General features: G+C 39.8%; 1 protein-coding gene across 2 annotated transcripts in view; it reads left to right on the top strand.

The window, feature by feature from the left end:
• The window catches only part of NEURL1 (neuralized E3 ubiquitin protein ligase 1), a 359,707-nt gene that overhangs the window by 331,754 nt on the left and 11,372 nt on the right, over window positions 1–16,581 (top strand). For both annotated transcript variants that reach the window (XM_082268398.1, XM_082268399.1), the window contains exon 4: window positions 12,789–13,469. In XM_082268398.1, coding sequence (XP_082124524.1) covers window positions 12,789–13,469 — 681 coding nt within the window. The remainder of the gene's footprint in view (window positions 1–12,788; window positions 13,470–16,581) is intronic.

Raw genomic sequence — 16,581 nt, 5'->3', positions numbered from 1 at the left:
CCGAATTTTCAATGCATGCTTACAAAAAAACCCATATATTTTTACATTCTGCTATAAAACATTGCTAATAAAAAAATTTAGAAAATCAAATGTATTCATAAATTTTGAGCAAAATGTATTCTGCTACGTTTTTGCTAAAAAAAAAAAAAAAAATCCCAGTAAGTGTATATAGATTGGTTTGGGTGAAAGTTATAGCACGTACAAACTATGGGATATATACTGGAATTTTGTATTATTTTATACTACTAATGGCAGAAATCAACAACTTATAATGGGACTGAGATATTGTGGCGGTCAATCAGACACTAACTGACGCTGGGGGGGAACTGACTGACCGCCACTGACATCAACAGTGACATTAATACAGTGCTCAGTGCTAAAGATATACGCTGTCACTGTACTCAGGGCCGCCATCGGGGGGGGGGGACAGCCATTACACTTGTAAGGGGCCCAAACGTCCCAAGGGGCCTGGCCACCCGGGCCCAGGGCCGGCTTGCACCCCCTACAGCAACAGAATTAAATGAAACATTTAGCAGTCAACTGCTGGTCCGCATGCTGCCCACAACTAAGAAGCATTACCTACAGGCTGTAGCCCTGGACACAAGCCGGGACACTGATTCCTCCTCCCCATGTCCCTGGGCGGATTTAGTGGGAAGGCCAGTGGGCAGGCCCTGGGGAATGTTGGTGGTCAGGCCCCAGGGGGCCCAGGCCTAAAGCTGTGTTAGGGGCCCCAAAATTTCTGATGGCTGCCCTGACTGTACTTAAAGCGTTGGTTACCCAAAAAAAAAAAAGAAAAACAGATACTGTTTCCTAAACAATGTTATACAGCACAGTTTTTGTGCTGTGTAATTTGACACCTTGTATTACCTAAAAAACCTGGCTGATCCTGCCAGTTTCTTCCTTTCCCCCTGTAAACTGACCACAGTATATAATGGCTGCTGAGACCTGACACCGTGGTCAGTGTATGTGCCTCCTTCATCTGCAGCCCTGCTCTCTGTCTCCTGTGTCCTCCACACCCCCTTCTGCCTGTTTGCTGTGTCAGCTCCCGACCCTCCACTCCTGCTGCTCTTATATTTATTATAAAATAATCCTATCCACTCTGTAATATAACACTAAGTGCTCCTGTGTCTGTCCTTGTGACCACTCGGCTCTCTCTCTCCTCTCTTCCCTGGCATGTGGGGGGTGGTCAGTCAGTGGATATATAAAGGTGTTGCAGACTGCACCTATCCAGTTATATTGTCACATAAGAACAGCAAACAGTTGGGTACTTCCTATTTTAATATCTTTTATACATGTCACACAGCTAGGGAAGTTACTCCAATGTATTTTTGTGACCTAAAGGTAAATATTTTTCTAAATTGAATAATTGATCAGGAAGAACAACCTGGGTAAATCTTGTCTATATTATACTTTAAGTCTATTTTTAACAGCCACTTAGAGTAGTGTCCAGACGTGAGAGACACTCCAATCCCATCTGATTGTATTTGACAGCCTCGCAGATTGAGACAGGCGGCTTTCTTCATCTGTAAGGATTGTGGTTTTTCCAAGACAGGAGCAGAATTGGTGTCTTCTCAGCTGAAGAAAGCTGATTTATTCTAAGTAGACAGCTGACCACAGCATGAACTGTATCTTTCAAAAATATTAATTTTTTTTAAAGAGTAAAACTATCCAAACTTGCATATGTGTGGGAGTTTTAGAAAGGGCAATATGTATAAATTGAACATTTCTTGTTAAGAACTATAGATACTTTAGGAATCTTGTGCAAACCTAAAAATATATAAAGTAAAACTATTTTCACTTTTTCCCCTTAGGATATCTAATTCCTCAAAAAGCTGGTTTATTCTGAATCACAAAACAATGTCATTAAGAAAAGAAAATAGTGGCTGTACTAAATATTCAACCATGCGGCTTGGGCCAGTGGTGGTTAACTTACTAAATATAGTGGTCCCTAAATTTACCAAAGAGGCGCATGTAGTTTTCAGTGAATGAGGGTTATATACTGCGCCAATCTCAAAAAATAGAAAACACAAAAGCAGCTAGCACAAATCCTGAATAACGGTTACAATAGAAAGGAGCAATAGGTGCAGCGCTTATATATAGTGAGCAGTTCGTATATAGTCCACGAGCAGGGGTGAAATAGGAGATCAGTATTAGCCCAATTCCAATAAAGATGTCAATCCAGGGGCCACCACCAGCAATCACCCAAGTGTTCAAGCCTCTTACCAGATTCGACCGACCCCTATTACAGAGGTCAGTCTAGCGCATATAAAACCTCCTGGAGAATCCACACCAGTCCCCACAGCAATCATGGTCCTAAAGCCTGATATCCACCAGTACAAGACCTGTGAGTGGAGGCAGTCTGGTTGCAGTTGTAGCCTTTTATGGTCTGTTTATTGTTTATGTAAAACTCTCAATAAACATATTTCATTTTTGGGCACCAGTTCACAGAAAGGATGCTGGAGCAAGCTCTCTCAAATGAAGGCAGATTCTCCTTCCTCTCCCCATTCATGTGATAAGTGACAAAGAGTAAAACTTTCACAGACTGTGGCCATGCATCAAAAGATTGCAAAAGACAGTATGAGTATGCTGCAAAAGATGGGCTACAAACATGCTATAAGTAGTTGTTAGAGACTGAAGACATGCTTCAAGAGACTGTCATAGACCGGAGATACATTACAGGAGACTGCTAGAGATCACTTCTATTACAGCCTCTTCCCAAATCAATGCTTTCACATTTGTGCTCCCTACAACAACTTAAAACAACATGTGCCACAATTGCAAGATCCATTATAAAAGATAGGAAGGAAAAAAATATAATATAGAGAAAAGGAATGGTCAGCACAAACAAATTAGTTTGAAAAAAAGGAAGCCATCAAACTACTAGAAGCCAGTCTAAAGAATATTTTTCCTTCACTGTTTGGGAGTAAGCACTAAAACACAGTCTGTAGAAGTCCAAGGGCTGCACAATAAGTGACAAAGGGAAAGTGTGTATCAGAAAGCAAGCCAATCAAACTACAGTACTAGAAGAGTTGCCTCAGACTTTATATTCTTGGCACTGCAACTTTTATGGTATATTGATGGAATTTACATATATAAGTTACTTGCAAGCAGCCAAGCCATTTAATAATCATTAGCACAGACTGAGTGATTAACTTTAAGTGAACCAAACTGCTCTCAGGCACCCACATGCCAGGACCCTAAATACAAACTACCTAAGCCATACAGTATATGTTTACATCTAGAAAGAGAGGAGGCACAAACAGGCATCTCCTCACCACCTAACCAGGACAGTAGCCACTAGGAAAAGTTTATTATCTTATCTAATCACTGATCCTCCTGGTAATTGTCATCTCATATGTGTCTTTAGCCTTCTGAACTAAATGGAATGTTTGCATCTAAATAAGATGCATTGGTTATCAAAACAGACAATCTGTGTGATATAAGTAATTGCCTTAAATTTGCTATTAGTGAGAAACAGTACGTTTTTGAAAAATTGTGTAATGTAGCTTTATTGTTTGAGCAATCCATGTTTGTTTGTGGAAGAATAAAAAATGGGCCGAGGTCCTAATACTGCTGTTGATATTTCTGTAGTGTGGTCTTGACATTTCATAGACAAGAATAGATTTTACAGTACAGAATTGAGCTCAGTGGATCCAAGACAGAAATATAGGCGCTTTATTAAGCACTGAAGTCATAGGATGAATAAATAGGTCTCCATCAGGAGCCATTTAAATCTATTTATAGTTCCTTTTACTACAAATTAACATATATACTGGCTTTTACATAAATAAACATTTTCTAAAGGTTGCTTGTAGCTATAAGGCCCGTACACATGATAAGAAGATCGGAAGAAAAATTTTGTACAACAAACGATTGGCTGATTAGCTAAATATTAGTATAGTGCTTTCGACTTTTTGGATGACAAAACCTGAAGGCGCAGGCTAGAAAATTTTTAGCGTAAGTAAACACAATTTTCCAATTTTCATTTAATTAGTACAGTCTGCATCCAAAAAAAAAGGTAAGAGCATACTCGAAAACGAAAGAAGACATTACAAAACTATTCAACTCATTACATCACTTCCGAAGTTGTATTCTGTTGTACAAACATTTTTATAAGCTGAGTAATCTCTTCAATTTTGATATGAGACTAGCATGCAAAAAGAAAGACGATTATTTCATCTGATAATCCATGATGTTCCAGGCTTTGTATAAAGAAAAAGGGGTCAGGGATATGCTATGGGATATTGGATATTGTTCTGTCTTGCAACTGGTAAATAGGAATGCCCTAAAGAACATACATCTACTGTATACCGTGGGCTTGCTGCATTGTTAACCTTCACCTGAACCACTGATGCTGCAAAATAATGCATAAGTAGGTAATAATGCTTTAACAGATAAATTATTTCATTTATATTTCCAGTGTTTATGTCAAGCATTGTGAGGTTTCTACAGCTAACTCCTTCCTTTGCTGTCCTACTGTTTCCAAAAACCTCATCATAAACCTATTTTCGGTTAATCCTAGTCTGAGTTGTGCTGGGTAAAAGAAAAAGGTTAGGAAACGACTAATTTTGCACCCTACACCCCACTAAAAATACATTTATCACACCCCCCAAAAAATGAAATGCAAAAACCTAACTGATCATATTTTGAAAAAAAAAATCACACACAAAAAATTAATTGATCACAGCAAATGTACAACTGTATTACCCAAAGAACTAATCCTAATCTTGACCTACCTCCCCTAAATCTGAACATCTGAGCATTATCCTAGGCTCCATCACACTTTCAATGATGAAAACAACCTATTACAAATTGCCTGTGGCAAACACAACATGCCAAATAAACAGAAATACAAGGGATTATTGAACAGCCAACACTCAGAATGCAAGGGATCCCATTTGAGAGCAGAGAAGGTAGCAGACTGTACAGTAAATATGTCAGACTGCTTTGTGTCATGGCCCATACTGTCTTTAAAGTTTCATACACACAATGTGAATATCAGACAAATGATTGTATGTTTTTTTGGCATGCTAGTTTATATAGAAAATTAAGAGATTACTGAATGTAAGTGCGCTGAATGTAAGTGCGCTGAATGTAAGTGGCGCTGCCACTAAAAAAATAATAAAAAAGCTACAACAAATGCTGCTGCTATCACCCAATGTGTTCCCACATATACGGAGTATAAAGAAGCAAAATGTAATAGCGCTGCTCTACAGTAGGTGTAGTAATACAAACAACATATAAAATAAAATTGATCATATGAAAAATAAAATCCCAACAAGTGAGGTGACAAAGAAAACAGGAGAGAAGCTTTTCATATAAAAACCAATAAAATTCTTCTTGTGCATTAATAAAAAAGTCAGTGTTAAATAAATAGTGTTTCACAAAACAGCAAGTCACGTGCTTTCACTCTTTAATCGTGTGCCCCAACCACCAGGTGCAATGCAAGCTCACCTCCATATGAGATCCACAAGGAGTCAATAAAGCATAACTGGGGCAACTGCTAAGCCAAGGGTTCCTTAGTACGATACTCCCTTTCACTCCTCTGGCAACTCCAACATTAGGCACCTAAAGCTCCAACAAAACTCATGAAATGGAAAAATCAAGGCTCCTAATAGTGCAGTATCCAGTATCTCAAAAGCTGTGTACTAACGATCAGATTATCATACGATTGCTTCAAAATCAACATTTTTCGTTCAATTTTCTTATCGCGTATACTAGGCTTAAGGTGCTGAATAATAAACATTGTAGTTCACCACCTGTATAGTTTTTTTTGGCTCAGAAGGGTTAGTGTTTAGCCTTATAGTCACTTTGCTGCTTAGTCATCAGTTAAAAGCAAAGGTCCTCAGCTTGAAAAGTTCACATGATAGAAATCCCAGATTCAGGTTATGAATCCTGCCAGACAGTAAAAAAAGAGAACATTGAAGATTTAAGATTACATTGTATTACTGTCTCCCTGCCAAAGGGTTCATATTGAGTTCTCACATTAGACAGAAAATATGTATTTGACCATGCACCATACCTGCTCCAGGCCAGCATCTAGTTTCACATTTCAGTTGAAAGATAGCCCAGTTTCTCAAAAATGTATAACTTTCTTGCAAAAGTAATTCACAGTTACAAACTGCTGTGAAAGTTGACTGAGTGTAACATTTAGGCCCCATTCACACTTGTGAATAGGGCCGTTTGCAGTTAGTTACGGGAGACTTATTGGGGGTTTCCTGTTATCAGCTGTGGGTGGGAATCCCTGTGGAAACTAATGTGAACCTGGCAGCTCCTGAAGTTATTCACAGCTGATCGCATGCATTTGCTGATTCCTGAGAATGATTGGCTTTGGATGCAGACCCTCAAAGTCAAGGAATGATCATTCGCAGGTAATCATTTCATGAGTGATTATAAGAGATCATCCACAAATAGCCACGGAAGCTGTCAGCCTGGCATTACTCTCAGTGAGACCTCCAGTTCGCTGCTATTTATAGGGAACCCCCGCTGTGCCTTCCATTAATTAAGCACAAACTGCCCGTTTCACAAGTATGATTGGGGACTTATGCCCTGTACACACTATCAGATTATCTGAAGACTTTTGTCTTCAGATTTACCTTTTCTATGTAGTGCAAGGGCCTGCCGGGTTGCATACAAATTGAAAGTGTTTAGGTTTGACCTCATATTATATGGTTTTGGTAAGTCTGCAGACAAAAGTCTTCAGATAATCTGATAGTGTGTACAGGGCATTAGGCTGCATGCTTCAGAATGTAGACATTTTTGTAGTCCAAAATATATGCTAATCTGGGATCTTTAGAAATGGAAATATACAATATACAGGTGCCTAATAACTGCAATTGCTGACTGATTTCCAAAAAAGATGAGCTTAATGTGCATCAATACTCCAAACTTTTTTTATTTTTGGATAAAATGGTAAAGGTTCAGAGCCTATAAAAGGTTCTACTGCTACCTGGGTCTCCCTGTTGACAACCTTTGACCAGGCAGGAAGTGAGGGAAAATCTGCAACAGGGAAATAGACAACAAGAAAATCTGGCAGAGGTTCTAGCATTCCCCTACTAAACATTAAAATAACCTTTTTTACTTCTGTTGTGTAGCTTGTAGAGAGATTTCTCCTCACTTCTTGTCTGGAGAACTGCCTTTGTTTAAAAGACAACAAGTAACGAAATTTCTCCAACAACACTAAAACATGAAAGGCATTCTATTCATTCCCCATGCTATCCAAAAATAAGCCAAAATCTGTGGTTATATATAAACTTTGATACTTTCAAATACATATCAAAAAGCTGAGAGGTTTATACCGCCAGAAGTAAGCAAGACAAATTCAAGGACATCTGGTCTGGCTGAATGTACTATTCCTTTGAAATAGTGATTATACCCAGGTCATTTTGTTTGCCCTGTAGAAGCCCTTGGACATACCTGCCCCTCTTTCTGTGACATTGGAGATAAATATTGTCCTTCTTACCCTCAAATAGCTTCCCATCGCAAGGTACTCCAATTTCAATCTTTTTTGACCACATTGATTACCACTCACAGGCCCAACTTCTCTGGGTGAGAGAACCGAGTATTCAAGCACCGTTTCCTGCTGATGAGTGACACACTTTAATCTGGCACTTACAGATACATAAATTTTCATGTTTTATGAGGTTGACCTCTCTCTTTACATGTAATGTCATTTGTAAATATCAGCTAATTACTGTTTGTTTTTGTTCTTCCTCTCACTTGACAATTATATACCTTCGTACACTAATTACTGCGAATACTAGAGTGATGATCTCTGTTAACATGTTACATCTTCTATACGGCTTATTGTATTTCCTTCAGTGTGTTTATCATGGACAAGTGTTATGCCTTATTAATGCTTATTGTGCTTTGAAATGATTGACATAATTCTTGTGTTTTAACACTTACATTTATTCATCTTTTTTCTTATATAGCTCAGTGAAAATTGATTACACAAAAAGAAAATACATGTTACAAGTTTTTAACCACTTCAATAAAGGGTACTTTTACCCCATTCCTGCCCAGGCCAATTTTTAGCTTTCAGTGCTGTCACACTTTGAATGACAATTGCACGGTCATGCAACACTGTATCCATAAGACATTTTTATCACTTTTACACAAATAGAGCTTTCTTTTGGCATTATTTAATCACCACTGGGTTTTTATCCCATTTGTTAAACGAAAAAAAAAATGTTTTTTTTCCTTTCTGTTTCTTTCAAAAAAATAATAAAATAACTAATCAAACTCATAAATTTAGGTCAAAATGTATTCTGCTGCCACATTTCCTTGGTGAAGATAACCCAAATCAGTGTTTATTATTAAGTCTGTAGGAAATTTATAGAGTTCACAATATATGGTATATACAGTATATCTGAAAATTGATCAGTCCTGATGTACTGACACCCTATCTCATTTCTTAAGGCCCAAAAACACCAGGACAGCACAAATGTCCCTCAAATGACTCTGTTTTGGAAAGTAGACAGTCCAAGGAATTTAGTAACCTCCTAGAAGCCATCCATTGTTTACAATTGTCATGTGATCTGCTGTGATTTTTCACAGTGATCACATGGTACTGGCAGCGGGCCGGTACAGTGATCAGTCATTGGCTGCTCCGGCGGACACACCCGTAACAGATCTCGCCGAGGCATGACGTCCTCCCATAGCACGGCTGCCGCCCAGCCAATTATTTTTCTATAGGCCAAGCGGTAAGGTGTTAATACATTTGGTAAGAATGGCATGCCCTTTATGTATGCCATCTGTTTGCTGAGAGATTGCGATCACAGTAGCGATATTTCTCCATGGCAAGGTTTGAGTGTGCCAAAAGGGAACACTCGCCAAACGTTTCTGGAGCACAGTAACTCAATTTAGCTGAAAACTGGCCATACTGTAAATAAAAAAACCCTGATTCCTCCATCCACACTATGTACCAATAGACCAATCTGTAGTAGCATCTACTGTATTCTGACAGCCAGCACTGGCGGCTGTCAGAATACGCCAACAGCCGCTGCATCTGACTAGATGCTTTTGTCCGGTTCATCAAGAACTGGGCAGACTTTTCTCAGTGTATCCCCACCCTTAGCTCAACGCACACTACAAACTAGTATTCAAAAGTGTTGGATCCCATTGTATTTTGTCAGGTTTTAGTAAACAAAGCACACAGCAGTGATTTAAATATTTATTGCATACTTCACCTAGCTCCCTGCTAAGGAGGGAGCTCAACCAATCACACAGACAAAGGACAAGCACCTGATGCAAGTCTACCTCCAGCATCTTTTTTTTTGCTAGGAAATACCTTATTTTCTTCTTTATTTATCCTCTCCTCACTTCCGGGTCCGGCCGCCGATCACGTCATTCGGCAATTCGTAAGGGCTGCTGGGATGTATCTCATGGGAAAAAATCTTGCATTATTACACAGGAGTCCTGAGCTGTACTCGTATGTATTGGATTGAGGCCTTGATTCGCCCCGCCTGCGCCCGCCCCGCCTCCTCTCAGTGAGCTGTACTCGGCTGCATTGGATTGAGTCCGTGCTCCGCCCTGCTTTCACTCCGCCTCCACCCCACCTCCTCTCAGTGAGCGAGGACTGAAAGCATTATAATCCTCACTGAGCTCACTGAGAGGAGGCGGGGCAAATACAGCCTCAATCCAATACATACAGTACAGCTCAGGACACCTGTGTAATGATGCGAGATTTCATCCCATGAGATACATCCCAGCAGCCCTTGCGAATCGCCGAATGACGTAATCGCCGATCGGCGGCCGGACCCTGAAGTGAGAAGAGGATGAATAAAGAAGAAAATAAGGTATTTCCTAGCAAAAAAAAAAAGTTTCCATTGGTAAAAGTAGTTTTAAAGGGGATTACATACATCTAAAGTTACTAAAATGGGTGGAACTCCACTTTAAGATGACATCCTTTGGTTACATAAGGAAAATTCCACTGGTCAAGCTTTAATTTACTACATCTAAATTTATCAAAGTTGTCATGTGTGGGGTGTCTGGTGTACAAAGCGTGCTGAGCCTTCTGGCTTAACAAAAACAAGTGTTCATTTGCTTCTGCATAGCATTTTTTGTATTCACAAAATAGCCATGTAGCAAGTTGCTAATTTTTTTTAATGTTATTTTTATTGAGTTTAGGAAAATAAAGAAATGCCTTCCAGAGTCACATAATAACAAGGCTTTCATGTTATACACTTTACAGTCAAAAGTAGTCAAGCAAAAATTCAAATATTCAACAATCCCAGGCAAAAGAGAATAAAAGCAATCTGCTTTGGTAAAGTAAGTGGTAACAAAACAATAAAGGAACACAATGAAAGAGCCTGGTAACTACATGAATGCAGTAGTTATCTCGAGACCTGACTGTTAGATCTTCTAAATTACATGACAGCATGTTAGACAGAAGCCTTTGATACTATTCTTATGACAGATCCAAAAACCCATATTAATTTTGCAAAAAGCAATAGAAAAATAAGTTTAGGAATAGGAGAATCTGAAAGAAAGAAAGAAAAGAAAGCAAGGAAAACATAAGTGAAAGAAAGAGGGAAAAGTAAGCAGTAAGCAATGGAGAGAAAGGGAGAAATGGAGAGAGGAAGGACAACGACTGCAAGGTAACTTAAGTGAAGTCCTCAAAATGGATCCATGGATCCCAAACTCGATCAAAACTAGAAAGCGTGTTATTCAACCACTTCAGCTCCGGAAGGTTTTACCCCCTTAATAACCAGGCCATTTTTTGCGATACAGCACTGCGTTACTTTAACTGATAATTGCTCGGTCGTGCGACGCTGTACCCAAATAAAATTGATGTCCTTTTTTTAACACAAATAGAGCTTTATTTTGGTGATATTTGATCACCTCTGCGGGTTTTATTTATTTTTAAAAACAGTGTTTTTTTACTTTCTGCTATAAAACACCCAATAAAAAAAAAAATCAGATTTTTTCATCATTATAGGCCAATATGTATTCTGCTATATATATTTTGGGTGAACAAAATCCCAATAAGTGTATATTGATTAGTCTGCACAAGGTTATAGCATCTACAAACTAGGGGATAGATTTATGGCATTTTTATTTATTTATTTATTTTTTACTAGTAATGGCAGCCATCAGCGATTTTTAGCAGGACTGCGACATTGCGGCAGAAAGATTGGACACCTAACTGATACTTTTGAGGGGACCAGTGACATTACTACAGTAATTAGTGCTAAGAATATGCACCGTTACTGTTCTAATGACACTGGCATGGAAGGGGTCAACATCAGGGGCGATCAAAGGGTTAAGTGTGTCTCTAGGGGATGCTTTCTAACTTTGTGGGGGATGGACTGACTAGATGAACACAGAGATCCCTGTTCCTAAATAGCAGGAACACAAGATTCCTGTGTTCATCTCTGACAGAATGGCGGTCTGCCTTGTTTACATCGGCAGACCACTGTTCTGTCTCTATGAGGGGGGGTTGTGGGTGGCCGGCGAACATCACATGCGCACCCCAGCTGGCTATTGCGCAAAATGACGTACAGGTACAGTGTTTTGCGCAATAGAGCCGATCTGCCACAATATATGAACTGCAGCCGGTCGGCAAGTGGTTAATCAAACTGTAAGAGCTTCCATAAGATTAATCTCTTGTATACGTGTGTGGAGTTTGAGTGTGGATGGTCCTTGTACCTGTCACCAATGAAAGGCTAGCAAGCATCTCATGGCTTTTAACATATGTCAGGTCAAACATTTAGCATTCCTGGGCATATTAGGTGCATATTAGGAGGTAATAAAGCTCAATGGGGCTGATTCACCAAAACTGAAGAGTGCAAAATCCTGCGCAACCGCGCACATAAACCAAACAGCCTCCAGTTTTTTTGTTATAGCTTAATTGAACAAGCTGAAGTTAGAAGCTGATTGGCTACTATGCACAGCTGCACCAAATTCCGCCCTCTCCAGCCCCAGCAAATTAACCCCAATGTGTATTTGTGGGTGAATGCGTAAAAGGGCTTTTCCTTCTAATCAAAAGGAGCATATCTTTGTGCATGACCAGTAGATAAGAAACAACATTCCTGAGTGTTGCTGACATCTCAACAGTGGTAAGGCATATTGGGAATAAAGGAATATAAGAGAACAGGGGTATCCAATGACAGGGAATCTTTTATTGATTCTCCTCGGAGGTTGTACAAACAAAAGATTTAGCGCCGGTTCACATTACCGCGACGCTACTTCGGGTGGCGACCTCCGAGGTCGCGGTGCGAGCAGCGCGCCGCGACCTCGGAGCGGCCGCCACGGACTTCATAACATTGAAGTCTATGGCGGTCGCCTCCTGGTCGCCCCAAAGAAGCTCCGGACCCTTTTTCTAGGTCGGAGCGACTTGTGTCGCTCCTATTAGAACGGGTCCGCAGCTTCCCTATGGGAGGCGACCTGCGGCGACCTGTGAGGCGACCAGGTCGCCTCACAGGTCGCCCTAGTGTGAACCGAGCCTTATGGGCATTATCCGAAATGTTGTCCCACTCTTCAGAAGTGAATTCTCTATTTAAAATCTGCCTCCACTTTATCATTTAACTATGTCTTGTAAATGTATTGGGACTAAGAGCCATTCAAATTCTGTACATGTCAGAAGCTTGCTTATTTTGTTATAAAAGTTCCCCAAAAGTGCAGAGTTTGGTGTCTAAATATGGGTAGGATTTGGTAATTTGAAGTGTGGCTTCAACAAGCATTTTTTAATTAATTGCACTGAAACCAATTAAGAGACTTTGCACTTTTTTGAGTTGAGCTTGAACAGTTTTATGATCAGAATTGTGGTTTTATTTTATGTACAGATAGCGAGATCATCCCTCCAGATTGTGTACGGCCAAGATCATTTACTGCCATACCTCGGCCATCTCTGAGAAGAGAAACTGAAGATACCCGCTTGTCCGTCAGCCTGTGCGACCTGAACTTGCAAGATGAAAACTTTCAGTCCATCTCCACCATGTGTCCTATCCCACAAAACTCACTCAACTCACAACATTCCCATCTGCTCCCAACACAGCTGGAGAGTGATTTACGATTCCATCAGCTCAGAGGGGCTCACATCAAAACGCTAGATGATCAAACTGTGGCCAGGCTGGAGCATGCCCGAGAAGAGCGAACTTTAGTGTTCACCAACAGACCACTTCGAATTAATGAAACCATATTTGTCAAGATAAACAAATCCAACACTTCACGGTCTGGGACCCTGTCTTATGGTGTGACAACTTGTGATCCCAGCACTTTGAGACCAAGTGACCTGCCTTATAATCCAGAGTCTTTGGTTGACAGAAAGGAGTTCTGGGCTGTATGCAGGGTTCTGGTTCCTCTTCAGAGTGGGGACATCTTGGGGTTTGTGATAAACACAGAAGGTGAACTACATTTAAGTCACAATGGCAGTAGCACTGGAATGCAAGTCTGCGTGGACTGTTCTCAACCATTGTGGATGTTTTTTGGTTTACATGGAGCCATTATGCAAATACGCATATTGGGTAAGAACGTCTATTTGGTATTTTTAAGTGTGTATTTAACCTCCCTAGCGGTATTCCCGAGTGTGGCTCGGGGTTAAATTTCAGTGCCAAAAGCGGTAACCCCGAGCCACACGGGGTAGATCGCTGGATCCTGTAAGAGAGGGTACTCACCTTGTCCCCGGGATCCAGCGATGTATCCTGGCAGTGTGCGGCGGCCGGATCTTCCTCCCGATGCTCTGTGCCCCGGCTTCCATCTCCTGCGATATATATATATATATATATATATATATATATATATATATATATATACACACGTATACATATATTATATCTACTTTAACTTATTTATAGTTATTTTTTATATTATAATTTATGATTTTGTGTTTCAAACTTTATCATACCCGAGATGTTATAAAGAAGAACGCACAGTAAAAAAAAAATCATATGTAAATAGTTGGTTTGGGCTGCTCGTTCTTAAGAATTACATGCAAAATAATGGTATCGCTTTCAGCACCTAAAATCGGAAAGAATCATACCGCCAGGGAGGTTAAGGTACTATCCTAATTCTATTATAAACACTGTGTGTTATTCATGTATAAAGTGACTAGGGCTTAATTTTGAAAAGTACATGGGGAAAAATACTGGAGGCACCTATCAGTAAAATTTCAGCTGTAGATTTCTAGGACAGATTGAAAAATAATATCCTATCTGCCCTTCTGCGAATCAACACCTAATATGTGGGTGTGGCAAAAGCTTTATACACACCATAGCATGCTGGGGGGCAATTGTTTGAATTGCTTTTTTTTTCCCTTTGTTAGTGTGAACATTATTTCATTTAATTCATTTTCAATCTCTTTATGCCCCATCTCTAGGGATAGGCTCGGGCATGTTCGAATTGTAGTCTCAACCCACCTGAGCAATCGTGCCAGGAAGCCATCACTGCACACCGCCAATCATAGGCAGCATGCTGCGGGCTGGGAAATGCCTCACTGCCTATGCACTGACTGTGCAGTGAGAGCTTTCTGGCGGCATTCTTCAGGTGGGTTGGGACATCAAGCCAAAGACACTGTAGCCCATCCCTATCATCTCCTAATCAGAAGAGAACATTGCTCATTGGGATATTTTTCAGTCCACTCTACTTTCCTTTAGCAGTTCTTTCCTGAGGCTCTTGAGAGTGTTTGCATGAAATACTCAGGAAGACAGTTGCATTATTTTACCAGAGTATCATGCAACCACCTCCTGAGATTATGTACATTAATGACCACATTTTTGGTATATATTACCAGTAGACTGAATCAAATAAACCAGGAGATTCCGAAGGTATGATTCTACAGTTCATCATGAACTAGTTATTCCATGAAAACAATTCTTGATACCTTTCCATTAACAACAGCTTTCCGGTACTGAGTAGTATGTGTGATCCTTGTAGCACTATGTTAATAATGCAGTTAACACCTCATATATTATTTATCACGTCTATCAGAGAAAGTAGTGAACATGAATAATCCACGAGGGCTGAAAACCTTACACTGGAAAAAGTGGAGAAAATTAAAGAAGGAAAGGGAAAGTGTTAGATTGTGTAGCCACAGCATTAAATTAACCTAATACACTGTGGAAATTGGTGGAGTGTAAAGAGTTTACAGCTATCCAGACAATGTTTGGAACAGACATCTCTAGATTGTAACAAAGTATTATATTACCACTGGGTTTCCTCAATGTGTTTTACAAATATACTACACATTAAAATGTACCTTTCTCTTTTATGCTCTGGATACAGCAATATGTAGTGGCTTTCCCGATATTTTGGTCAGGACTAAAAAAGTAACATTTTATTCACTTGAGTCCAGAGCGCCATTTCAAAGTGTGCAGGGATAGCTGCTATATGGCGCCAGTTGGCTTTAGTGCTAGAACTAACAATGTAGAATAAAAATCATGAATTATGTCTGCTGCAAAGAATCAATAAAGCTGTTTTAAAGTAAAATGCATACAATCACTTTGAGCTTAAAGCGGAGCTCTACCCAAAAGGGGAAGCTTCTCTTATCTCCCACTTCCGGTTGAGTTTACCACGGTGAACTCAGCCAGAAGTTCGGCCCCCCTCCTCCTTCCCCTGCATCCAGCCAAATTAAAGAGCACAGCGTGCTTTGTGCATGCGCGTATGGGACCGCCGTTTCCCTTAGTGGAGATGGCAGCACCCAATAGCCGATTGAAAAATCAGCTCGGGTGAAGACACCACTGGATTCCTGGACAGTTAAGTGTTCTAATATTAAACGTCAGTATTTGTAGCTGCTGACTTTAAATTTTTTTGTGCAAGAGTCTGGAGCTCCTCTTTAACAATCCCACTATATGTTACATTAAATTACAAGAAAACATTTTTGTTTCTACTTAGTATATTTATTCCCAATAGAAAAACAAGAAACTACAAATATATGTATCCCAAGTTTTCTGCCAAAATAAGCCCTATCTGTCCTCAAACAAGGTGCATAATATGTTAGGATAGACTATAAATGTTAAAAGGTATATTATGTACAACTGAGATATTGCCAAAAAAACACAAAGGAAAACTCTCTGCAACTTGAGTTTAGTGAACAAAAAAGGCCTTGGGACTCAAGTGGTTAAAGTGTACCTGAAGGCCAAACCTATTATTATTTTTTTTGGATAGAGTAAGGGAGGGTTATAATCCCTGTCAGTTTTTTTTTTAATGTCATCTGTGTCCCATAGGGAATATTTCCTTTCAATTTTGTTCCTTAGCCAAAACAGGAAATGAGAGGAAATCCCTCCCAAGTGAGGGAATCCCTGGGTGACATCAGGGCCACCAGATCTAGTGTCCCAATTGGAAGATTTCCTCTCTATTACTGTTGGGATTTTCTTTTCATTCATGCAATAATGGTAAACATGACAAATAGAGAGGGTGAATTTCCTTAATGAGGACACAAACAGCAATAAAAGCTGACAGGTGTTGTAATTCCTACCCAAAAAAAAGTGTTGCCTTTAGTTCCACTATTAAAGCAGAACTAAACCCTTCTATTTTTTTCAGCCAAGGAAGCTGCCAACTTAGCCTCTGTTTGATCTTTAACTGCCATGGCCTGCACATGTGTGATCAATTATGACACCAGCTATTTGATGGTTTTTCCAG

The sequence above is a fragment of the Pelophylax lessonae genome (assembly GCF_965119305.1).
Source record: "Pelophylax lessonae genome assembly, chromosome: 9".
NCBI lineage: Eukaryota > Metazoa > Chordata > Amphibia > Anura > Ranidae > Pelophylax > Pelophylax lessonae.
The sequence above is the reverse complement of the archived record's forward strand: the minus strand, read 5'-3'. Positions and strand labels throughout refer to the sequence as shown.